Below are 27125 nucleotides of genomic sequence, written 5' to 3'. Positions count from 1 at the left end.
CAGAATGGGACTGCTGTGGGCTCGTCCTTCCTTAGACACTGGCTTGATGAAACTACAGTCTGAAAGATAGCGCTGTAGAAAAAGAGTGAGCACTTTAACTTAGAGCAGTTCTATTTCTAGTCTCTTGTTCCCCCAGTAAGAGCTGTTGTGTTGTTGGTTTGTTTGTTTTTGAAATAGGAACTCATGAAGCCCAGGCTGGCCTACCTAGTCTCTTCTATAGTTAATGCTGGAGTTGAGTTCCTGATCTTCTTGCCCTACTTTCCAATTGCTGGGGTTACACGTGTATACACAGAAAAGTGTGCACATTAGAGATGAATATTCAGAAAGTGGACATACTCATTAAGTTGAAAGCTGAAAGTAGCTAGAGGTCTCTCTCAGACCATTCTTTAGCATAACTCTGCCAACATCCCCGACCCCAGCGCACAAGTATGTTCAGTTATACAGGGCTATTATTTTATGTGTATGTGCGCTAGAGTGTGTGTATGTCCTTATGTGTGAGGAAGAATCCGAGGTCAGAAGAGGGCATTGGGTCCCTGGAGCTGCAGTTGCACAGGTTATAAGCTGCCATGTGGGTTTTGGGAACTGAACCCTGGTCCTCTGGAAAAGCAACCAGTGCTCTTAACTGTCAAGCCATTTCTTCTGCCTCCAACACATAACCACCTAGGTAACCATTACACTGAATCAAACAGTTCTGTACATATTTTGAACTCATGTTTTGTGGTACAGTTGGTGTTATGTCTTTCCTTATGATACTGTGTTTGTGGTGTCCACCTGTAGACAGCGGTGCTTGGTGTCCTCCTGCTGGGCAGTATTCCATTTTAGGCATGTGTCATAGTGGTCCTGGTTACTGTAGGTGGACATTGGCGTTGCTTTCACTTTGGGTTATTACCGCATTGCTGTGCACATGTGTTCATGTCTGTGTATACCTGTCATTGGTTTTGTAGATAAATGACTGGTTGTTCTTAAACTCCCGTTCCATACTTTTGGTCACACTTAGTGTTCTTTTTTCATTTAACCACAGAGGGGCCTCTCTGTAACTTATTTCTCTGATGACTTAGTGTGTCAGGCACCCTTTAAATATGATTGTTTTATAGTTAAATACTGTCTTTGGTAGAGTTTCTTTTTCCCCATTTTTACTCACTTTTTTCCTAATTAGTAATTTTCCAAAAATGTATTGTAGATTAGACTTTTTGATCAGCCAAATAACTTCTCACTCGGTGTCTTGATTTATCATCCATAATGGCTTTTGATGACTAAAAGTTAAGTTTAATCTAATGTATAACCCTTTTTCAATTATGATTAAGTCATTTTGTGTCATATTTTAAAAACCTTTGCCTACCCCAAATATAATGACATATTCTTTGGATTTTTTTTCTTGTGTGTTTAAATCTAAAGTTTGTCTCAGATTGTTTGCATAATGGGAGATGAAGATCAGGGTTCATTCAGGTGTGGTGGGGCATGCCTGAGACCTGAGCCCTCAGGAGGCTAAGGCAGGAAGATGACGGGTATCAGAATTAGCATGGGCTGCATAGCGATACCTTGTCTTTAAAAAGATCAAAACTCAAACATGGTTGGTAGTTTTAAATATAGCAGGCATCCAGGAGACTTAGCATGAAGTGAGGGGCTGCCCGCTCTCCAGAGTGCTGCAGTTTCTCCTTGTGTGTAAGTCAGCTGTTCATACACACGGGCTCATTCCCGGGCTTTGCTATCCTATTGCTCTTTCTATTACTAGTCACTAGGGAAACACGTATCAAAGCCACAGTGGGTGCACCTCACTCCATTTAGAATGGATCAGAGATGGCTTACGAAGTCTGACAACATGAGCTTGATTCCTGATCACTGCCCTCAGCAAAGGAGAGAATTCCCACAAGTCGGCCTCTAATCGCCACATGTGCCCTCTGGGGCACATTCCTCTTCTACCTTCAAGTGAATAAGCAAATGTAATTTAAAATAGAATGGCTAGCAGAAAAAGACAAAAGGGAAGAAGTACTAATGAAAGCAAAGGAAAGCCTTATGTACAGTTGGCGAAAACATTATGAATGGAGGCATTACAGGATATAGTATGGACATTCCTTAAGTATGTCAAAGTAAAACTGCTGTGTGGTCCAGCAGTCCCAGTGCTGGTTACATCTATGAAGGAAATGAAAGTCAGGAGATGGCTGTACTGATCCTTTTTAAGGCAATTTTTTACAATAGCCAAGAAATGGAAACAGCCTTACCATGCAGTGAAGGGTGAAGAAATACACGTGATGTACGTGTATCTCACAGACTACTATTCTGTAATTAAAAATAAAGTCTCATTTACTAAAGGGTTACATTAGTGAAATAAGCCAGGCACATGAGCCCCACAAGGCCTCATGCATGGAACCTAGGAAAGATCATGTCTTAGAAACTGAGCGCAGAATGAATGGCGTTACTAGTGGCTGAGAATACTGGAGGAAGAAGGATGGGCAAGGATCTGTCAGTGAGAAAACTGCATTACAGTAGGCTCGGGCCAAGAAGTGCTTAGAGCCAGGCACTGTAATCCTAGCACTCAGGAAGGCAGAGGCAGGCGGATCTCTGTGAGTTTGGAGCCAGCCTGGTCTAGCCTAGTCTACCAAGTGAGTCCAGGACAGCCAAGGCTACACAGAGAAACCTTGTCTCAAAAAACCTAAACCAAACCAAAAAAGTCCCAACTCTTCCCCCAAAAGAAGTGCTTGCATGTTACTGTACAATAAGGTGTCTACAGTGGTAGAGCCAGAGGCTGTAATTGGGAAAGTATATTTTTCTGTCTTACTAATTTAAAAATGAATAGTAATAATATTTTTATTGGAGGTATGGGTATTTTAAAAATAAAATGACTAAGGGGGCTGAGGAGCCTCACAGTCCATTAAGTGCCTGCTGTGTAAGCCTGAGGACCTGGCTCTGTCTCTAGCACCCTCAGAGCCCACGGCTGCAGGGTACTTACTCCTGGAATCCCAGTGCTGGGGCAGGAACAGCCGGCTGCCTGAGGTCTGTCAGCAAGCCAGTCTACCCAAAACGTCAAATCCCAGTGTCTGTGACAGACCATGTCTCTGGGTCTCTGCGTCCCCCCCCCCCCCACTTAAATATCATCCATTACAGTTCTGTTTGAAAGTATGTGCTACATAATGGCATAGAAATGGCTCTTCCTTGTGGCATTTTCCTTTATGTCACATGGTGGTTAGTTTGCATCAGTAAGAATGTGATGAGCAGGGGCCTGGGAGTTAGTTTAACTGCAGGTAAAGGCATTTGCCACCAAGCCTAATCTGAGTTTGATCCCTCGAATTTACATGTTGGAAGGAGAGAATCAACTCCCCCACGCTGCACCCTTGTATGTGCCTTGGCATATCCACGTACACTCTAATCCCTACCCCAGATGCCCCTCTTTCTTTCCCATGAGCATGTACACGAAACAAACAAACAAATAGATGTAAAAATATAGTGTGATGAACAACCCACTTGTTAAAAATGAGGGAGGGACTCTGCACTCTGCTCCCAAAGGAGCCATACTGAGACAGAAGCATCTTCTGTTTTACTCTGTCATCTTTGAGCTCAGGCATTTAACCATTATTTCTCTTTACTCCAAATGGAACTGATACACAAGTTTAGATGTGTGTGTCTTAAGTATTTTATGGATCACTGTTCAGAAGAACTTTTAATGTCCTGGGGTGTTGGTGTGATAGGTGCACTAAAGCAGCTACAAGATAAGTAGGGTTTGAAGTAAAAAGACTTTGCATTCCTAGACCAAACATGTTAGACTTGCTATGAGCCTTCTCAAACATTTAGCATGCACAAGGGCCTTTAATGCAAAGGATTTTCCAAACTTACTTGGCTGTAGAAACCTAGTTTCAAGGAATGTGCTTTGGGAAATAAGTTGTGTCATGTAGTCAGTTTTCATGTTGGAAAAGCCCTCAGTGTCACTTTGCTCTCCTTGTTGGAGTGATCTATGTGACACAAACTAGCACAAGTCTTAGGAGTTTGTTTCTGCCCATGATTTCCTCTTAGAAAGGCTGCAGTTTTGTTTTTGTGTTTCTGTTTTGTCAGGTGTTATAAGGTTGACTCTTTTATCTAAAGACTATATGAGGAGTGGTGAATAGAATTATAGTTCAAGAGTAAGAAATTCCTTTTTTATTTAACCAGTATTTCTGGCATTTTGTTAGTTTTTTAAAAACATGGAGGATACTGAAGGAGAAAGCGAAAGTGCGGCCATGGCGGCCATGGTCATCTTGTTTCGTAGAGGGCAGGCTCAGGAAAGACTTAACTAGGCAGTGCACTTGGGTTCATGCAGTGTGGGGGTGGGGCGGGCCCAGGGGGTGCATATGTGCATGCTGGGCTTTCCCCAGCTGAGCTCCAGCCTGCAATTCATTTGTGGTTTTGAATGAGTAATGATGTTGAAAATTTTTATGTGCCCATGTTATATGTCTTCTAGATGGCACTGTGTAGATAGAGATTTCTGGAGAAAAAAAATGACTATACATATTATGCTTGTCTTTTATTATGATTTTTTTTAGATCTATGAATCTTATGCCTAAATCTAGGGGAACTGTATGGATAGACTTTATAATTCATTACCTTTACTTTTTAGGAGCAGGTGGTTACATCTTTTGTTTTTTGTTTTTTTAAAAGGAATTTAAAAAATGTATCAGAAAAGTAATGGATTGATGCTTTAATGAAGTAAATATGTTACATCTGTTATCAAGATTTGAGGTTTTCAAGGTTAGTGTTTTTCCCCCCCTAATTAATGAATATATATAGTTCTGGAACTTGCTATAGGGAACAGGCTGTAATCAAACTCATACAGATCTGTCTGCTTCTGCCTCCTGAGTACTGGAATTAAAGGTGTTCACCACTATTCCTGGCCTTCCCACCCACCCCTCCCCCCTTTATTTTTTAGAGTGGAAATAATTACCTGAATATAAAAAAGTTACATGATTCTGGTATGCAGGACAACTTTTACTTATTAGAAAAATAAATTATTTGAAATACAGTCTATCTTCATTTGCATGTCAGCTGAGTTGACGTATACTTTCAGATTTACATTCCTCCTCCTATCTCCTAAATCACCCTTAACTGCACTTAAGACAGTATTCTTTCCTGACGTGTCTTTTGTATGCAGATATTTAATTCCTGCATATAGCACAAAAGCTCTTATTTGATTTTGCTTTGAAAGTGTATTAAACATACTCATGTCTTTGGGAGAACTCCATCAAGTGGTGCTTCCTACTTCAGAAGATCTCACTCACTGAAGATCCTTTTTCAAAAGCACTTTCTCCCTTATGATAAATCATATACAGTATTTAATGGGTAATTGTTAATTCTTTGATGTAGTAAAGTAGACACGTGTTCATCTCATTTTCCATAATTTAATAATGTTTTAGTATTTTTGTCTTTTTGTTTATATGTGGTTAGTAAGGACTTATTGATGTTTAGAACTGATTAGTGACTTAGATGAAATTTAAATATTGATTTAAATAAATGTATGCAGAGATTTATCTGCCTGTATTACACAGAAATATTACTTCCCTAAATTGCCCTTTGTTACATTTCAGAACCCTTGCAGAATTTGTGTCTTACAATAGAAATTGATTTTACTTCTTGCCTTATATAACCTCACCCCGCGTGTTGGGGGTCAATCCCAGGACGTTGTAAATGCTAGAGCTCTTTGACAGGTCTGTGTCTTCAGTCCCTAACCTCACTACTTAATAGCCCTAGGTCTGTGAGAACTAGTGCTGTCACATGTGGATCTCAACCTGAGGAAAGGAAAGCAGTCATTTAACAGACTTTTGTGTTGTATTCTGGTCTGTGCTAGAGTTCAGATTGGTGACCTTAGCCTCGTTACTGAACTGCACTCATGACTGAGTTTCCTACTGTGATGCTGTTAGTGCCTGAGCGTGGTGGAGAGTCCAGTTTAACCTTGTAGTTTTGTTCATATCGGGCGCTGTTTCTCAACCTTCATAATGTTGCGACCTCATGTTGTGGTGACCCCCAGCCATAAAATTATTCTGTTGTTACTTCATGACTAATTTTGCTTCTGTTAGGAACCATAATGTAAATATCTGATGTGCAGGATAAGTGATACGTGACCCCAAGTTAGGGATTGGTGGTTTAGGGACAATAAAACCTTTTAAGAGACAGAAAAAGATGAGACCCTGACTATAAAAAGGGTATAATCTATACATTTTGTGAGTTTGGGCTTGGTTTGGGTCTGAGAAGTGGAAATTCTTGTTTTGTTTTGTTTTTTGTTTCTTTGAGGCAGGGTTTCTCTGTGTCTTGGCTGTCCAGTTTTTGGGTTTTTGGTTTTTTTTTTTTTTCCCGTTTTTCGAGACAAGGTTTCTCTGTGTAGCCTTGGCTGTCCTAGACTCTCTTTGTAGACCAGGCTGGCCTCGAATTCACAGCAATCTGCCTGCCTCTGCCTCCTGAGTGCTGGGATTAAAGGCGTGCACCACCATGCCCGCCTGAGGAATGAATTTTTAATGGAAAATGGAAAATTAAACTTGGAATACTTAATGTTGATTATGATAAAACTTAAAAGAGTCAATGCTTGTTGATTATGATAAAACTAAAATTCTGATGTCTTGTATTATGTTCTAGTTATTTTAGTATAATAGAATATTTATTGTGTTTCTTAAAATATGTGGGTTGGAACTAAGGTAGTTTGCCTAAGTTGATACTATGCCTCTGCAGTTGTCCCGATTTTATAATGTGTCAAAAATGTGTTCATCTAGATTTGTCTGCATTATAGGATTTAATTTTAAACTAGGCTAGTCCTGGGCAAACTGATTTGTTGATCTTCTACATATGGTGGCCACAGAGTCTAACTTCAGAAAAAACATGATCACTGGGATTCTGTTTAAAGTTTGCCTCTGAAAAGAAGCTTAAATAATACCTACCCTTTTCTAGTGTTCACATCTTCAAAACCAAAACCAAAACCAGTTCTCTGAGGATTAACTTAATATACCTTTGAAAATCCAAGTATAAGTAAGCCAGAAGGGTTAGGCAGCTTAGTTTTGAGCCTTTGGATGTGACACAGTGGCTAGCAGGGTAGCAGGTGTTTCCCTCTGCCGCCTGCGTTACGAGACGACGGGTGGAGTTTGTCAGCTCCGAAGTTAGCTGTGTGATCGCAGAGGTGGAATTGTGCTTTAGAATTTCCAGCTCTTAATTTCAACCGTTTCTTCAGAGTTCATGATAGAAATGTGAGCTGGGCCCTGGTTAGTGATCTTTGTCACATAAACCACTTGTAATGTGAGTAATTGGACAGTTGTAATAAAAGGTAGGGGCTGTCACTTTAGAAAAATGAAGGTGTGTCATGTGACTATTTTTAGTAGCGTTCTGTATTAAATCATGAACTCTTCTGCTATTAGGAGATGGTGTAGTCGGTTGTCTCTACAGTGTTATTTCTTTGCACTTTTTTAATGAGTAGTTTGCAGAGATAGAAATGGAGATTAGCTGGCTTGATTAATGTATATATACACACACACAGACACACACACGCACACACACGTATATAGCCTTGTATTAAAAGCTTTTGTTTTTTTCTTGCCTTGTATTATGTTCTAGTAATCTGGAATGATGTAATTCATTGTTAATGCATCAGTAGCAAACACTTCATGTCTAACTTTCAATTAATTCATGTCACTCAGGTAAAAAGAACATATTCTCATGGTACTTACAGAGCTGGTCCGATGCGACAGATAAGCCTGGTGGGAGCAGTTGATGAAGAAGTGGGAGATTACTTCCCTGAGTTTCTGGACATGTTGGAGGAGTCACCATTTTTAAAAGTAAGAGAAAATCTTGGCATTCTAAATTGTGGGTATTACTTTCAGGTTATAGGTGATACAGATAAATGGCTGTTTAGAATTATGATGATGATGATGGTGGTGGTGGTGGTGATGATGATGATGGCGACATTTTTTGAGACAGGGTTTCTCTGTAGCCCTGGCAGTCTTGAATTTGCTCTGTAGATCAGGCAGTCCTCAACTGCACAGAGGCAGGCTGATCTGTCTGCCTCTGCCTCCTGAGAGTGGTGGGATTAAAGGCATGGTGGGTTACCACGCCACCCAGCAGAGTTCATTTTTTTAAAAAAAATTATTTAAATCAGAAGGAAGAAAAGGAAGGAATTTAATTTTTTGTTAGTACGTTTGCAATTTTAAAATTTTAATTGTAATGGCAAAGTTAAACAGTGAACTAGCAAATAACATTTCCTGTTACTGTCACCTGTTTGTTTTTGGGGACTAAAGCACCAGAGGATTCAACAAGTGTAGGAAGAAACCTGTCAAACATCTTAAGAGCAAAGGTGTGGTGGCTTGATATTGTGGCAAACTGGCCTGGGGAATTGTGCAGTTGTATAGAAACATTGAGCTCATGCCCCATTATTGTCTATAAAATATTCCAATCAAATTCCATTTATATTTAAAAAATATTTAAAAATTATTCATTATTATTAGTACATGTGGAGTGGGGGCACATATGTGCCACGAGGTGCATGTGGCAATCAGAAGACAGCTGTGTAGAATCCCTCCTTTTTCTTTCCTCTGCTTTTTCCTGTGGAGTCTTGTCTCTTTTGTGTGTGCATGAGTTGTGGGGCTTGAGCTTGGCCTCCAGTTCTGTGTGCTGAACTCTGACCTGCTAAGCCGTCTCCACAGCCCTCCCTTTTAGTTGTGAAGCAGCTGCTGCTTCCTGCTATGGGTTACCTGGGGGATCCCGCTGCGAGAGAAGTCTCTCAACTGGGTGGTTAATTACTTGATAATCAGTAACCCAAAGATCAGTGTGAAGCTCCCTGACATGCAGGGCCGTGGTACACAGCAGAGTGTAAGGTTTGGCTACAGCTCACTACATCAGCTTCTTCTGTTCTCACTTCTGCATCACAGGTTTTCTGTCCTGTGTATTTAGAGAGTTTGGTTTTTTTCTTTCATTATATTATTCCCCCCCCCCCTTATAGCTTTTAAACTTTTTGTTACTTTTTCTTTCAGCTAATCATATCAAGTACTTTAATTATAATCATTATTAAGTAATATTCAAATTTTATTTTAAACATTCTTTGTAGAGAAATTGATTATTTCAAAAGGGACTATATGGTGATTAAAAAAAACAAAACAAAACACCATTCCATGATGGTCATCTTCCTTCCATTTCCTTCACTTTTAATTTTATTTTAGTTTTTTCAAGAAGCTACTGGGAGGCAGTGGTAACACATGTCTTAATGCAGAGGCAGGCGGACCTCTAAGTTCAAGGACAGCCAGGGCTACACAGAGAAAACTTGTCTTGAAAAACAAAAACAAAAGAGAAAGAAACAACTAAGCAAATACTTAATTTTTTTTGATGTTGTTAGTATTTGATTATCACTAGCTAAGGAAACATTTAATTTTTTAAAACTTGTTTGTTTTCAAGCTTGTTGTACTTGCTCGTTTTGACAACTTATTAAAATTATATTACCTTGTGTTTGTTAGAAAGAAAAATGACAAATGATGAATACATTGACTCCTACTTCTAGCAGGGTGGGTCAGGGAACAGTCTGGATGTAACTGCTCTTCTGGTGCCTTTGAAGCAGAATATTATGAAGCTAAATACAGGGATAAATAGGGATGCGCTAATATAGTATATATTTCAAATGCTTGAGTATATATGAATTTGTGTTTAAGAGGGGGGCTCTTTTTTTCTTCTTCATCTCATTTTAGTCTTTAATTTGTTAGTGCATTGTAAAGATGCTTATAGAGAGAGTTAGGGTTTTTAAAATCAGTTTCATCTGTTGGCTTACAGATCAACTTTTAATTTTTTTATTTTGGGATGGTAATATAATTACATTGTTCCCCCTTCTCTTTCCCACTGCACCCACATATCCCTCCTTGCAGTACTTTTAGTATGTACTTGAAGGTATGTCTTGAAAGTAATTAACTTAAGTAATTATTTGTTTCTAGTGTACATTGCCATGGGGAACACTGTCTAGTCTAAAATTGGAGAGTCGGAAGGACAGTGACGACGGCCCCATCATGTGGGTGCGTCCAGGAGAACAAATGATCCCTGTGGCTGATATGCCAAAGTCACCCTTCAAAAGGAAAAGGTTTGTTTTACACATCTTTATTAGTGAGGACGGCTTGGTGTGTGTCTCTATGTAGAAGAAGATATTTATAGCATAAGCGGGAGAAAATTCCTGATACAGGCCACATGTTGATATACTTGGTTATAAACTACCACAGTAAATGAGACATGAGAAAAACAGATGAGAATAAATACCAACTAGGATTGGAAAGATGCCACTTATACAGAGAAATAAACTGTTCTGGAGTACAGATATTGACAACTTGTATTAAGAACTAGCCCATCTTATGGGAGGATATGAAATAACATAAAGAGAAATGGAGAAATCCGCTGTGTTCTGGATTGGAGAACAATGATAGTCCTTTTGATTGACTTTTTATTTCAATTGGACTTGTACTAGCAAGAATGAGTTTAAATCTATATAGTGAGTTCAAAGTTTAAAAAAAAAAAACTCTGGCTCAAAAAAGCAACATGATCTTTTTGTAATAGACAGTGGTTAACATAGAAGCTCACAACTCGTCAGACTGTAGTGAATAAGGGTCAGTGGAACGCTCAGCCCTAAGTGGACATTAGTAAAGCCCTCTACCCACAAAGTTTTAGAAGCTGGAGATGAAGGGCTGTAAGAGCCAGAGGTTAGAGAGGGCCCTGATGGAGTAGTGTCTTCTGGAAACACAAGATTGCTGTGTTTGTGAACTCAGAACAACCATGGTTGCCTACAGAAGACCAGCACAAGGTTGAGCCAGTTAACATTCTAGTATAGAGGGGCAGGGAGTCTTGGCTGTTGACAGCTGATGGTTTCTGAGGAAGGGAGAGTCCTATTTTTGTTTGTTTGTTTGTTTGTTTTGTTTTTGTTTTTAGGTTGTGGTCCCTGGCAACACAAAATGGTCTTGTTGGGTTATTAAAAATGAAGACATAAAGTTGGGGTTGGGAAGAGGTAGTGATGTGGGGATAGATCTGGAAGGGGTAGGAGATGACTGTGATAAAAATACATTGTATACATGTGTGGCATTTCATGGAAAAAAGGTTAGAAAATATATACCAAGCTAACTTTGTGGTCATAGAATTGGTGGTGCTAGGGGAGAGTGGCTTTTCTGTAGATGACTAAGATGATCTTAATGGTTCCATGGATTATTATAAACAACAGAGCAGGTCTGGAGAGATGGCTCAATGGTTAAGGTAGGTCACTTGTCACTCTTGTAGAAGACTCAGCTTCCATTCCCACATGGTGTTCACAGCCATTCAATGCCAGGGGATCCTATGCCCTCCTCTGAGCTCTGAAGGCACCAAACACACGTGTGATGTGCCACATATATGCAGGCAAAACATTTGTGCGAATAAAGTGAATAAATATAAACCAAAACCAAAACAAATGAAACAGGACTAGATGTCATTGAGTAAGTGGTAGGTTTCTTGACTGCAGGGACTCTGTTGGGCTTGTCACATAGTGTCTACTGTTTGATAAATAATGATCCAATGAGTAAATTTTTAAGTCAGTAACAACTGTAACACTGTGTTTCCCAGAGCTCCTGCTGCTGCTGCTTTTCTTCTGTCCTTCCTTCCTTCCTTCCTTCCTTCCTTCTTTCCTTCCTTCTCCTTCTTTCTCTTCGTTTCTCCTCCTTCCTTTTTCTTTTTTCTTTCTTCTTTTTAAAAAGTTACTCTAATTAAAAAAAAAAAAAAAAAACTTGCCGGGCGTGGTGGCGCACGCCTTTAATCCCAGCACTCAGAAGGCAGAGGCAGGTGGATCTCTGTGAGTTCGAGGCCAGCCTGGTCTACAACGCGAGTCCAGGACAGTCAAGGCTACACAGAGAAACGTTGTCTCGGAAAACAAAAACAAAAACAATAAATTTATGTGTTTGTGTATGTGTCTGCATGTAGGTATATGCAAGTGCCTGTGTAGGGCAGTAGTGTCACTGCCCTGGAGCTGGAGTTACAGCGCTCCTGAGCTACCCAGCATAGGGCTGACGCTGGACTCTGGTTCTCTGCCAGAGCAGTTCTTCATGTAACTGCTGGAACATCTACCCATCCCTCTCTCAATGCTTAGTAACCTTGTTTCAGGATATATTATTATTATTATTATTATTATTATTATTATTATTATTATTATTATTATTATTATTATTAATTTTCAAGACAAGGTCTCTCTCTATAGCCCTGCTGTCTTAGAAGTCACTATGTAGACCAGAGTGGCTTCAAATTCATAGAGATCTGCCTGCTTCAGCCTCCCAAGTGCCACTACTCTTGCTTTTTTCAGGATCTAAAGCAAGTTTAATTAGAAAGTCTGTTGCCAGAATAATGTAGACACAAGCTTTTAGATGTAATTTACAAGGGGTCACCAGTCCCTAGAGGAATTCCTGTGTGCTTCATGGTTTATTGCCCATGATGTGTGTGATGCTTTCACGGTATGTTGTTGTCCAACTAATAACAGCTCTATGGCTGCATGTGTGTTGCGGGAATTGAATGTGGTGCCAGCTCGACATTTGTTAGCTTTGTGTAGGCAGCATGATCTAACTTTCTGCATAGGTAGAACATTAACCACAAAGAGCAAAAATGTGTATACAGCCTGGTAAGCCTAATGCAGGGCTGCACTACGTGCGGCAGGCGGTGGCGCGGGGAGTGGAGGTAGTGAAGGACTCATAGGAGGATGAGTGAGGAGACGGGCAGGTGATGAGGCGGTGTGAGGGTAGTGGGCTGCAGGGTCTGCTTACAACGTAAATTCTAGATGACGAGCGGACAAGAGAGCCAGTGCAAGATGGCAGCCTTGCAAAGCAGTTACAGGCTTTCTTTCTGCTTCTAGTAAACTGTTCTGTAGAGTCACTGCCCAGGTTTTTGTTGTCGTTAAACTTTTTTTTTTTTTGGCCCTTTCATGCTAATTTATTTTTTTTGTCTTTCTTTGACATTCTCCTAACAGTAGCAGCTTCAACTGTCACTGTCATCTCCTTCACTAGTCTCAGTACCTACCAATTTAGCACCTGGCCTAAAAGCATGTGCCATAATTCATTTAAAAGTTATGTTTGTTCTAAAGTATGTATTACACTAAAGCAAGTGTACAGGCCTATACAAAGGACTTCTAAACTCCAGGGCTGCCACTGTGTGAAAGGTATTTCCCAGAACAGGGCATTGATATGTGTATTTTTAGTTTGCCTTTATTCATTTTAAAAATTAAGCATCTCCTTTTATCTGAAATTTGTGATTATAAAATATCTGGTAAGGAAGCAAAAAGCTTCAGTATTTAAATGCAAATCTCTTTTTAAAAACAGGACTACCAATGAGATAAAAAATCTTCAGTATCTACCTCGAACCAGTGAGCCTCGGGAGATGCTGTTTGAAGATAGGACGAGAGCCCATGCAGATCACATAGGACAAGGCTTTGAACGACAGACAACAGCAGCTGTTGGAGTGCTGAAGGCTGTACACTGTGGACAGTGGTACATCTAACTGCTGATTTTATAAAAGATTCATTTATTATTTTATGTGCGTGAATATTTTACCCAAACACCAGCCATGAGTGCGGTTCCTGCTGAGGCCAGAAGAAGGCACCTGATGCTCTGGAACTGGGGGGTGGGGAGGGTGGGGGGGTGGGCAGACACTTGTGAGCTTTCTTTCATGTGGGTGCTGGGGATGGACCTGCATCCTCTGGAAGAACAGCCAGTGCTCTTAACTACTTTGCTGTTGCTCCAGTCCCTACTGTGACTTTTTCTGTTGGTGTTGGTTGTACTAGGGCTTGTACCCAGGGTCTTGCACATACTAACTACTGTTGTTATATATATTTTTTCTTTTTAACAATTAAACTTTATTATTTTTGAGACAGGATATTACTATGTAGCTGGCCTTACTGTGCATGACTGGAACTCACTGTGTAGATCAGGGTTCCCTTAAACTCAAAGAGTCTTACTTGCCTCTGCCTCCCAAGTGCCACTTCAACCCTTTATCGGTCAGGCTGGGCAGTGGTAGCGCTGTTAGAGGGAAAATTAGATTTACTTGTTGTTTACGATATGCCCGTTTACAAATGACTCTGTTTGCTTTTTTGCTTACATTGCACATGGGAATACATTTATGGTGCAGAGCTATTGGGCAGTTAGTTTAGCTCGTTAAGTGCTAAGTAGGAGACTTGTTCTCTGTTCTCTGCCTGGCACAGTATTAGGGCTATAGTTGCAGGGGCATGCCTGCCTTATTACATGGGTGCTGGGGTCTGAACGCAGGTCTTTGGCAGCAAGTGCTGTTACCTGTTGTACCATCTCTCTGGCCTCCAGAAACCAGTTTAATTTTTTTCTTTTTTTCCCCCAAGACAGAGTCAGACTCACAGAGATCCAGCTGCCTCTGCCTCCCAAGTGCTATGATTAACGGCCATGCATCACCACTGCCTGGCTCAGCTTGTTTCTCTGTGTAACTCTGGCTGGCCTTGAACTCAAGAGATCCGCCTGCCTCTGCCTCCCTGGTGCTGGGAGCAAAAGTGTGGGCTACCATGCCTGACTTCCTAAAAAGATTTAAAAATATTATAGCTTTTAAGGATTTATGAAAAATATAACTTAAAATTTCTATATAAGGAAATACGCTTTTTAAAGACTACTAATGCAGGCTGACTCTTCATTAAAGAGAAATTTTAGTACCGCTTTATAAATTAACGCCAAGTCGAGCGCAGTGCTGTCTGCCACCATCTCTGTTAACTGGGGACTGCCCCAGAGCAGTTAGCCTGAGTGCTTAGAGCAAGCTGACCTCTTTAAGCCCCAGTGATGGGTTTTTACCTCTTAATAGTAAAGAAGGGAAAAAGTGATTTTGTTAGTCCTGGAAGAGTGCTATGCTAGTTGCTTCCTGTATGTGTGATAGAGTACCTGCGCTAGTTACAGGGAGTAAGAGTCTTTTAGGCTCATTTTTCACTTTACAGTGCAACAGATCTATTTCTTTTAGGCCTGTAACAAGGCAGTGTCTCATCACTATTTTCTCTTACTAAATGACACTAAGGAAGCTATTGTCGTTCCCTTCCCCCCTCTGTTTTGTGTTCTGTTTTTTCTTTTTCTTTTTAAAAATTCACTTATTTAATCACTTTTTATAGCCTGATCCCAGTCCCATCCCTCCTCTGTTTCCAGTCCCACCCTCACGGCCCCTCCCCCATTCCTCCCTCTCCTTCTCAGAGAAGGGAAGTCTCTAAGGGGTACCAACCCATCCTGGCACCTCAAGTAGCAGCAAGACTAAGCACATCCTCTCCCACTGAGGCCAGATAAGGCAGCCTAGGGAAAAGGGATTCAGAGGCAGGCAACAAAGTCAGAGACAGCCTCTACTCCCATTGTTAGGGGGACCCATATGTTGACCAGGTTGCACATCTGCTGCATATGTGTAGGGGACTTAGGTTCTGTCCATGCAAGCCCTTTGGTTGGTGGTTCAGTCTCTGTGAGCTCCCATGGACCTAGGCTAGTTGATTTTTGTAGGTCTTGTGTCCTTGACCCCTCCCGCTTCCTCTATCCTCCCTCCCACTCTTCCCCAGAACTCCAAGCTCGGCCTATTTGGCTGTGAGTCTCTGTATCTGTTTCCATCAGCTGATGGATGAAGCCTCTCAGAAAACAGTTAGGCTAGGCTCCTGTCTGCAAGCACAGCAGAATATCATTAATAGTGACAGGGGTTGGCTTTCTCCCACAGGGTGGGGCTCAGGTTGGGCCAGTCATTGGTTGGCCATTCTCTGAATCTCTGCTCCATCTTAATCCCTGCGTTTCTTGTAGGCAAGACAAATTTTGGGACTAAGGTTTTATAGGTGGATTGGTGCCACTCTCCCTCCACTGGAAGTCTCACCTGGCTAAAGGAGGTATTGGTTTTAGTCTCCTTAAAAGACAGACAGACAGACAGACAGACAGACACACACACACACACACACTCACCCCCATAGATTCCTGGGAGCCTCCCCAGATTTCTGTCCTCTCTCCTGGTCCTCCCCCTCTCCGACCTCCCGCACCCCAGGTATTAAGAGTATTCTTAGAGGTATGCTTAATACCCGTTCGAAATAAACAGTTTATGTGGCCAGAACTGGAATCGCAATTGTGAGTTGACCTATGTGGCTGCTTGAAACCCATTTCAGATCATCTAGAAGAGCAATAAGTACTCCTGACTGCTGAGCTGTATCTCTGACCCCCAAGTTTTGTTTTGTTTCGAGATTGTATTTTAGTTACAACATTTCTCCCTTTCCTTTTCCTTCCTCCAGACTCTTCTGTATATCCCTCACTGGTCTCTCTTAAATCTATGGCCTTATTTTCATCAGTTGTTACTGCATGCATACATGTACTTACATATACATATATACTCCCAAATATAACCTGTTGAGTCCATGTAATACTACTTCTATGTTTTCAGGGCTGACCGCTTGGCACTTGAGAACCAATCAGTTCGCTTTCCCCTGGGGAGGACTGTGTCTCCCACTCCCTCTTTTACTCAGTTGCCTGTAGTTCTTTGTGTAGGGTTGAGGCCTCATGGGCCATGGCATTTGGCATGTTTGTTAATTTCATCTTTGAGTGGTTATGTTGGTGAGACTTTACATGTGCAGCTGTTAACATCAGAGACACAGTCTCGTAGCACAGCCCCTGATCATCTGGCTCTTAAAATCTTTCCAATCCCCACTTCTACATGTTCTCCTGAGCCTTAGGTATGGGAGTGTTTTGTAGGTGTTAACTGGCACTGGGCTCTACAATTCTACATAGTGATTGGTTGTTTTTTACTAGTTGTCTCAGTAATGATAGACTCTATCATTACTTTCCGTGTATATTACATTGCTTGGAATTTCACTTCACACATTTATCTTGAGCCTCTGAAAGTGCATTTGTGTATTCTTGACTGAAGAATTTGGCAATTTCACAATTTATGTAAAAATTTAATGTCTCTAGTAGAGAATGTGAGTATTTTTAATGAACATCTCTTAGTTTATTGTTTCTAAGTTACTAAGTGCAGTAGTACGCATAGTTAATGTGCACTAGTGACTACAGCAATTAAATAAAACACAGCAAGAGTTACTCAGTTGTATGCATCAGCACGGTTATGGCTTCTTTCCCCATCTGATACTAACTAAGCCCAACCGTACTTAGTGTCCAGGACTCTTTAAGATTGGGTGTGTTCAGGAAGACAGTTATTTTCTGTGGAACAAGAAAGTATCACCCCTCCCCCCATGAGTGTCACTCTAAAGCTCACGTTATAGGCATGAGCCACCTCTGCCCATACTTCTCATTATAAAAATTAATGCTAATTATAAAAATTAATGCTAGTTATAAAAATTAATGCTAGCATTTTCGTGTGGTGGAAATCAAGTTTTCTTCTTTCTGTTTTACAGTCTATAATTAAATGCTAGCCAGTCCCTCTCCTGACATTTATTCTTATCTAAATACAGCTGCACTCATCTCTCCATCTCAAGTCTGCTGCTCCCCGTCTGTGCTAACCACCATTCTGTGCTTTGCCAAGATCAGCTCTGTTAGTGTACACACAGAAATTACAACATGTGTTATATGTCTTTCTATGCATGCTTCAAATTCTTTTATGGAGCATTTGCACTTTTAAGAATTTAAAGAAGGAGCTGGAGAGATGGCTCAGTGGTTAAGAGCAAGGACTGATCCACTAGAGGACCCAGGTTCAATTCCCCACACCCACATGGGAAGTCATACCTCTCTATAACTCAGTTCCAAGGGATCCCTTACACCCAGCATGTATGCAGGCAAAATACCCATACACTAAATAAAATAAATATTACTAAAAAAAAAACTTAAAAAAAAAAAAAAGAATTTAAAGAAAAATTGAACTATATTTTTTTTTTGAAATTTTTTTGAAATTTTTTGAACTATATTTTAAATGAGATATTTACCTTTTATAGTTTGTATAATTTACTTATGCAAAGCATTCTAATTTTTCAAGATTCTGGTAAAGCTGTTAGTCTGTTTAGGTTGGAACTCATTGTGTAAACTACGTAAGGAGACTTCAGTGGTGATCATAAACTAGTCTTATTTGAGTTTATTAAGGACTTAGCAGGATGAGACATTAATGGAAGATTTCGTTACTATTGCCCTCCTCTACAGGCCTGATCAACCCCGAATAACCAAAGATGTAATTTGTTTTCATGCAGAAGATTTTTTAGAAGTAGTTCAACGAATGCAACTAGATTTACATGAACCTCCACTGTCCCAGGTAAAACTTAAATAACTATCTTTTTTTTTTTTTTTTTCATTTCAATTTTATTGTGCAAGAGACTTAACCTGTGTTCTTGTTTCTCTCTTTTAGTGTGTCCAGTGGGTTGACGACGCCAAACTTAACCAGCTGAGGAGAGAAGGCATTCGCTATGCCAGGGTTCAGCTGTATGATAATGACATTTATTTTATTCCAAGGAATGTTGTCCATCAGTTCAAGACAGTTTCAGCTGTATGCAGTCTGGCATGGCATGTTCGGCTTAAATTATATCACGCAGAGGAGGACACTTGTCACAGTACGGTTACTCATGAAAAAGGCATGTCGTCGGGCCCCACATCATCAGTTCTCGGACCTCACACTGAGAACATGATTTGTGCTGTGAACCAAACCTCGTCAGACTCTGTGTTTTCAGACAAACTTCGTTCTAAATATGAATTACAACAAATTACACATGAACCTATTGCATCTATAAGAACCAAGGAGGAACCTGTGAAAGTTAATATACCTGAAAAGACCAGAACACCAAATAATATAGAAGGCAAGAATGTTAAGGCAAAGTTGGATCATGTTCAGTTTTCAGATTTTCACATTAACATGGATTCTAAATTTGAAAACACCAACAAAGACTTAAAGGAAGAATTGTGTCCTGGAAGTCTCACTAATATTGTTGATACAAGGCAACACGGTTCTCTACAGTCAAATCAAGATAAACATGATGATGACAAATTGTGCTAAATTTGTACATTTCAAATTCCTTTAAAAATAATTTGTAATAATGATTCATGAAATCTGAAAGCAAACCTAGGAACTGCTCTCAAGTCTGTTACAAAATATAGTTTATGTAGCTTTGTAACATTCCTCAGTGCCTGTCCATAACTGTGAAGTATCAAGCACTTAGGGCCAGATGCACTGTAAATCTTGCAGGGTTAAATACCAAGGAGGCTCTAGAAAGTCATTGGAGTTTTAGGTTTTAGAATAGAGCTGAAAAAATCATATAAATATATTTTTTTGTAATATGAGCCAGAATTCTTTTTTTGACAATTTAAGGTTTTGCCATAGAGCTTATTTATACCAACTTTTTTTTTCCATTTAAAATGTGTTAGCACTGTAGTGTAAATAGCCTTAAAAAGTCTTTTTAGTGTGATTTATATTGAAACGTGAGCCACTTAATAAAGGTTCATATTAATAAATGCTTTCTGTTGAATTTGCAAAAACATACTGACAATTTAGTTTAATTGTTTGATACATTATGTTCCTGTTAATATATACATGTGGGAGGGAAAAGTGTGTTCAAATCTAGCAAATGTTTAAATTTTCCGTGCTGTACAAGCATTCAAAAAACTAGGATTCAGTTATGAAGGCATATACATATATACTTTATGTGTGTGTGTGTGTGTGTGTGTGTACATGAATGCTTGGGATTGTATAAATGTATATTGTTTTGCACAATTTCTTAAATTGATGAATATATAAAAATTCTTAGTGCTACTTCCTGGAATACATTCTAAAGTATTTATGTTCAACAATAAGAAAATAATTTAATAAGAGTTTTAGAAGTTGGGAGAAACTAATATGATGAAGTTAATGTGGCCAGATTCTTTAGCCCTAGTGTAACTTTTTTTGTTGTGTAAGTAATAAGCATAGAAAATTTTCTAATAAGCACCTGTATTTTAATAATAGCCAAGTAAAAAATTGACATACAGAAAATTTAATTATGAGCAATTAAAAGTCGTCTTTTACGTTTTTCCATATCACAAAAACGAGATTTTAAAATAAGGGCGATGGTAGTGACTCAGCTGCCATGTACAGATGTAACTAACACAACACTGTCAGCTCATCTTCCTCAGGACCCCTCCCCAGCCTGCAAAGCAAAAGCAGGGTGTACTTCCTCCTCTAAGGATGCTCTAGGAGGTTCACTGTGTAGGAAACAGGATGGCCAGTGCCGGCAAGGTGAGTAAAGAAATCTGCATCCACGACTTCAGCACACTTTCAGTCTGCTTCCACTTCCATCATTAAAGGCTAAGAAAGTATCTGGTGTGTGCAGGTGGAAGCAGTTTGCTCTTTGCATTATTCTGGGCCCTCTTGATTGCTGATTTTTCAGTTGTTTTTCCTTGTGCTGCACTGTCTTTTGGGAGACCACTATTTCCATTTCAGTAGGTTCCATTTCCACCTCATCTTTGGTAAGCTGTCAAAGCTTATGTTACTAGTTGGTGAGAAATCACTTAGAAAAATGTATTTCCCCAGAACTGATAAAACTCAACTGCAGCAACAGTGGGAAGTCTTATCTCCTGACTTATAGGATAGGCAAATAAAATAGGAAATTGTGGTGGCTTATAGAAGGAACTCAGGATGCTTGCAGTGGCAGAAGTGTTGTGGAATAGAGAAGTTAAAAATCTTGACAGTATATATAGGGGTTTGATTCATATGTAATTAGCTGTTGTTCACTGTACTTCTTTAATCCACTTTAAGCTAAATTTAGGGTCTTCGTCTTCCTTAAAATAGGAACCAAAAATTCTTAAACAGGTATTAAATAGGAAGGGATATTGTTAAGGTTTTGTTTTTAAGTTGGTGGTGATACATTTATCATAGCATGTTTTATTTCCAGTCTCATATATGCAGGCACACTGTAAGGAAATGCTGTTAGAGTGTCTCCAAAACATATGAGCCTTAAGTTTTAGCTTAAAGAAGGCATATCTGAAACAGCAGAGCTATTTCTTTTAGGTATAGTTTCTTTGATTTTTTTTTTTTTTTTGAGACATGGTTTCTCTGTGTAGCTTGGCTGTCCTGGACTAACTTTGTAGACCAGGCTGGCCTCGGATTCACAGCGATCTGCCTGCCTCTGCCTCCCGAGTGCTGGGATTAAAGGCGTTTGCCACTGCCACCCGGCCTTAGGTATAGTTTCTTATGTAACCCATTGCTATCTAGTTATCCATAAAAATTTAATTGCTCTGTCAGATGCATACATCTCTGTGAAGGTGCAGATATATAACCAGCAGGCTCGAGATTCCAACATAAAGCCGTACAGACTTGAATCATGCTTATGTGCCCAGGCTTACGGGTTATTTTAAAAAGGCTCTTCAGATGCCATCTGAGAACTTGTTGATTACCTTTGTTACATGACAATTCCTATTTTAATATTGGATAATAACGGTTTTCTAGTTAGTACACTCCCATTCTCCATGTGAATACAAGAGTTTGTTTTTATTTCCAGTATCTTGGGCCAGAAAAATAAAGCACTCAAGATACAGTTTTAATAAGGTCACATGCTGTATACAGTGACTTGTATATAACTTATTAAGTGATATACAGACCTTTACATAAAAACCTAGGCACCTCAGTGGTATTTGATATGTATGTATATATGTATGTGTATACGCGTATATGTATACATACACATATATGTGTGCGCGCGCACACACACACACACACATACACACACACACCTCTTTCCCTCTCTTTTTCTAATTTTATTTCTATCATTTTAGCTGTCTAAATAGTATGTATCCCATACTCAGGTTAGCTATCAAAAGAATTATTAAACATTTTGATATTTAGTTGCAAATTTACTTAAAGCCATATATTGATTATCTTCCTTATGACAGACTATTGACCTTAATGATCTGATTGGTTTAGCACAATACTGTGTATTATATGTTTATGTGCATTTCTGTATAAGTTTGTTTGAAATATGTTTGCTTTCAAAATGGGAGGGGTAGGAAATTGAGGATAGGAAAGATTTTTTTGGTTAAATGTTTAAGGAATTTAATTAATGTACTCAAGATATTTTTTTCCTAAATTCAGTTCTATGGCAGGTAAAGATTTTTTTTTTTTGTAAATAATAAATTAGCATTGTTTGGAAAATTTGCTTTTATTTTTGGGGGGGTTAGAGAGGGACAGTTTATTGATATGTAAAGCAATTATTTATATTTAGCCAAGGTACAGATTGGTTTTTGGCATTTAAGAGGCTATTTTCCTTGTCTTCCACCTTTCAATAAATACTAAGAGTGATAACCACATTCTTCTTACCTGTTTTGTAGTTATTTTTTTGAATTTGACATTATATTTTAGTTGCAAACTCTTTGAAAGTTCACATTTCTGTCTGTATCTACTATCTTTTGAAACAGCAAGGACCAGCATGAGTGTGGGTGGTGTCTTCTGTTTCAGGTATCTATCTTTCTAGCCTGTCCAGCACTTTACACCCAATTAAAGACTATTAATGAGCTGAGAGAAATACATGGGCAAGTTAGAGTTCATGTTAACTAGAAATTATAAGCAAAATGAATTAGTTTCTATTAAAAATATTTTTTTATTTTACATGTATGTACTTTTGCCTAGACGTGTATCTGTGCTTTTTCTTTGTACAGTGCCCAGGGAGTCCAGAAGAGGGCTTTCAATCCCCTAGGACAGCAGTTCTCAAGCTTAACGCTGTGACCCTTTAATACAGTTCTATGTTGTGACCCCAACTATAAAATTATTTGTTACTACTTCATTTTGCTATTGTTAGGAGTCAAAATGTAAACATCTGCGTTTTCTGATAGCCTGAGGCAACCTCAGTGGAGGGGTCGCTTGTGTGACCCACTGCCCTAGGACTAGAGTTCAGTCAGCTGCGTACTGCTGTGTAGGTGCTGGGAATCAAACCCAGGTCCTCTGGAAGAGCAACCATTGCTCTTCACCCCTGAGCCATTCTGTTTGGCCTCAGGTGACTGTTTCTTAGATAGGGTTTTTTTTTTTTTTTCCCAGCTTTTCTTTTCTTTCTTTCTTTTTTTTTTGGTTAGATAGGATTTTTATTATCCTGTTTTCAAACATTCCATGGCAGTTTCTTTTCTAAAGGTAACAGCATTAAGAACCTTTATGATATAGTTCTTTCTACCCAGCCTCATATATTACAGTATTTTCCATCTGATAGGACCAGTTTTCAGCCTTACCAAGTAATATAATGTAGTCATCAGTATTCCTGAGGGATTGATTCTGGGACCTCTTTTGCATACTTAGATCTTCAGATGTTATGTAAGTATTCTATATAAATATTTGTCTATAACTTCTGTATATACCTTAAACCACTTCTAGGTTATTTATAATATCTAATATAAATGCCAAGCAAAATTTTTTCAGGGATAAGTCTATATATCTCTGTTCAGTGCAGATGCAGTATTTTCTCATTTATTTTCAGTCTAGCGTTGGTTGGTTGGCCTGGGCAAGGTGCCCCTGTGACTGTGGAGAACTATTATCCTTGCCACACTCCTCATGTGCTTTGCTGGGGAAATACGTGGACCACAACAGCGCAAGCTTGCATTCCTTTACACCACCACCTCTGTAACTGCTGTTAGCTCGGTAGCTTGTGTAGAACAGTCCTATTTCTGTGCTTCTTTCAGAGCACAGATTTGACATACATGTTATAATGTATGCTGGGCTCTTGCTAAACTGCAAACAAAAAGTCCTTTTAACACACAGCGCCTCATATAGTATATTTTGTACTCGATAAACGTTTGAGGAAACAAGAACAAATGATGTAAGCTTCTGCAGTTTAAAAGTCAATTCCTGTATGTAATTCCAGGGCTTCAGCAGAAGAGTGGAGAAAGCTAGATAAGCAAGCACTGTGGAGAGAGACAGGCTTGCGTTCTGTACTGTAGTCCGGATAATGTTTAACATAGCCATGTGGGACTGTAGTTTGAAGAAAGGAGTTAACGCGTTACACTAACTTGTGAACTAGTCGTTCACCCCCTTTTGCAGCTCGTTCTTCTGAAGATATTGAAAATTATTACAAATTAAAACTGCTTCACCTAGTCTGTATTGATTACCTCGTCACATGGAAGGTAATACCAGTTAAATAAAGAGCATGACGAGGATTTAGCACACCGCTTGGCTTATTATAGACAAACTGTTAGCTTTTGCTTCTGGAATTAAAGTAATTAAAAGAGCTGTGTTCGGGATCACACTAAAGCCGTTCACACCATTTCCTGCAGTGGCAAAGGATGGGCATATGGAAGAAGAAGAAAGGTAAGTTGAGGTAAAGGTGTGCCTGCTGACAGTGATTACATAGATGGTGGGTAGTGGCAGGGAACTGCCCGAAGATACAGTATGGCTAACAAAGACAGGACAAGCAGAATGAGAGTGAACAGTGTAAGGGCTCGTGGCCCTTACAGACTTAGTGTTTGATGGAGAACATTTTCTATCTGCTTTTAACTTTTACCCTTTTATCATCGGCACCACTCTTCTGTTCATCAGAAACCATGGCCTGATTTCTTTTGCTTGGTTTTACTTTTCCCATTTTGAGTTGGCATCCCTCTCTGTCCTGCCTTCATAGACACGGAAGTTTTGTCCTTATTCTGTAAACAACAAACCAACATTAAGTAAATTCCTTTGGTAGTTTGTTGATACTAATGGGGTTGACCATTTCACTCTCCATAAGGAGAAATGCCTGTTTTTCTTTTATGACTCAAGTGCTTGCAGATGTGCCTGCTTTTCTATAGATGAAAATAATTAAGTACATCCCTTTCCCTATTAGCTCTGTTTGTTAGCTAACATTAATTCCTCTTATTTGCTGAACTGGAAAAGAGGCCAAACTTGTAAGGGTAGTAAACTTTTTTCATGGTATTCAACCTTCTGACCCTATAATCTGACCTTGTCACCTAGAAATGTGTTCATAGCTCTCCTGGGACACGGATGTGATGTAAGTTAGATATGCTCACACCTGTTCCAAGCACATAGCTCTCCTTCCTCCATTGGTGGCTGTTTCATAGAGTGAGCGAGGGGAAAGAGATGCTCACAGGTCACAACCTGCTAACCCTTCATGAAGATGTTTGCTCACAGATTGCTTACTCAAATAACAAACCTTTGGCTCAGACTCAGAAAGTGCTAACCATAAGTTTAATCTATCATAACTTGGGAAGTAATGGGCTAAGTAAGAGGCTCTAATGTTTGTTTCCTGAGGCAGTGCTTATTTAGCAATTTATTAGTAAATATAAAGGAAGTATCTTATAAAAAGGAACACAGAAAGGCATTATTTCCTGTAATATTACTGATTTTTCCCTGTAAGCATTATTTCTTTTTAATGGTTCTCATGACTTCATGTTGAAATGTGTCATTGAGGGATACATTAATAATTTTTTATGCTGCCTTAGGTGTGTCACACAAGAGAAAAAATTCTACAATGAGAACCATTCAGAGGCCAATAAACTTTGTTTTATCCTCATGTGTACGCAGGTTGGGTACTGTGCTGCCTTTTGCATATATTTCTTACCTTTTTTCCTTCCTTGTTAAAACTGTTCTGGGAGAAGACTTGTTAACACTTTTTTTTTTCCCTCTAGAAGGCGTATAGTTAAGACAATTGCTTGGATGATTTTATGTGAATTAAGTGGCTTGCTTATTACAATGAGAACTTTATTTGCATCTACTTAAAATCATATATTCCAGAGACCAGTTTGGATCTCTCAATTAAACTTGGAGATATCTGATCAAGCCTGGAATCTTCGCTTCCAAATACTGTTTATGACTTATTTTTAGATACTCAAAAATAACACTACATGGCCAGTTACATCACAGGGAGATATTTGTAACTAGATTTTACTTACTTGGTTACCTCTTTAGTTTCAAAAGTTTAGTATAATTTGTTTTTGTGATGTGTGGTTGCTTTTGTTATCTTTATTTACAAGAGAGAAGTTTATTAAAACAATCTCCTGGGGGCCTTGGAAGACGTTCAGTGGATTACATGCTTGTTGTTGAACTGTGAGTACCTGAGTTGGATACCCAGCACCTACATAAAAGCTAGACATTTGGGTGGTGGTGGTCTTGGATCCAGGGGACTTAATGGCCAACTGCCAAACTCCAGGTTTGGTGAGAGATCCTGCCTCAAAAACTATGGTGGATACTGGGCTGGTGGTGGTACATGCCTTTAAACCCAGCATTCAGGAGGCAGATGGATCTTTATGAATTCGAGGTCAGCCTGGTCTACAGATCGAGTTCCATGACAGCCAAGGTGACACAGAGAGACCCTATCTCCAAAAAACAAATCTACAGTGGACAGCCATTCAGGAAGACAACAACAGGTGTTGACTGGCTTCTACACACACGCATGGACACCTCTACACACAGGTATCCACCATTACAGAAACTAGCAGTGAGAAAATAATCATCTGTGTGGTGAGACTTAAGACAGGGTCTCTGCAGCCAGGCTGACCTCAAGCTCAAAATTCTGTTCCTCTACCTGAGGGCTGAGGTTATAGGATGCATCAGCACACTTCCCATTTTAGAGCCTTTAAAACACCAAAACTTTAGATTGCTGTCAGAGCTAAAAGTCAAAGCTACATAGGACAAAATCTCTTGAAGACTAGAGGGAGCTGAGTGGTTAAGAGCTAACACTCCTCCAGGGGACCTCAGTTTGATTCCAGCACCCAAGTCAAGCATCTGTAAACTGCAGCTCCAGAAACTCTTGACATCTCTGGCTCTGTAAGCATCTGCATTTTCCTGTACATACTCAAATGCAGGCACCAGGTATGTACACACACAATTAAAAAAGCTAAGACATTTTAAAGTACTCGTTACGTCTAGCAGTTCTGAGCACTTGGTGCTCTGTTTACAGAGAGATGATCAGGGTTTGATTGCTAGCACCCAATGGTCTCAGTCTCTGCAACCCTAGTTCTGCAGGATCTTGTGCTTTCTTCTGGTCCCCAAGGGCTGCTGCATACGGAAAGTGCATATGCACTCATGCAGACACACACAACATTCACATAAAAGTAAAAGTCATTTTATTTTTTGGTTTTGAAATGCTTCACTTCCAAGCTTTTTAGAAGTACTGCTACCTGGTTTTACTGGTATTGGTTAAATACCTTGTTACGGTAGCCACATACGGCAGGCACTATGTCTGAGACTCCCACGACAAATGGGCACAACTGATTCCTTATAGAAAGGGAAAGTAGGTCCCCCTAACTTCAGTAATAGGCAGC

At 39.6% G+C, this 27125-nt stretch overlaps 1 protein-coding gene across 1 annotated transcript in view; it reads left to right on the top strand.

Annotated features, from left to right (window-relative positions):
- Positions 1–20919, top strand: part of Rsbn1l (round spermatid basic protein 1 like) — a 53277-nt gene extending 32358 nt beyond the window's left edge. The window contains exons 4-8 of the mRNA XM_051152099.1: positions 7641–7778; positions 9915–10057; positions 13293–13460; positions 18075–18183; positions 18277–20919. Coding sequence (XP_051008056.1) covers positions 7641–7778; positions 9915–10057; positions 13293–13460; positions 18075–18183; positions 18277–18918 — 1200 coding nt within the window. The 3' untranslated portion in view covers positions 18919–20919. The remainder of the gene's footprint in view (positions 1–7640; positions 7779–9914; positions 10058–13292; positions 13461–18074; positions 18184–18276) is intronic.
- Positions 20920–27125: the final 6206 nt, after the last annotated feature.

The sequence above is a fragment of the Acomys russatus genome, chromosome 10, assembly GCF_903995435.1.
Source record: "Acomys russatus chromosome 10, mAcoRus1.1, whole genome shotgun sequence".
Classification (NCBI taxonomy): Eukaryota; Metazoa; Chordata; class Mammalia; order Rodentia; family Muridae; genus Acomys; species Acomys russatus.
The sequence above is the reverse complement of the archived record's forward strand: the minus strand, read 5'-3'. Positions and strand labels throughout refer to the sequence as shown.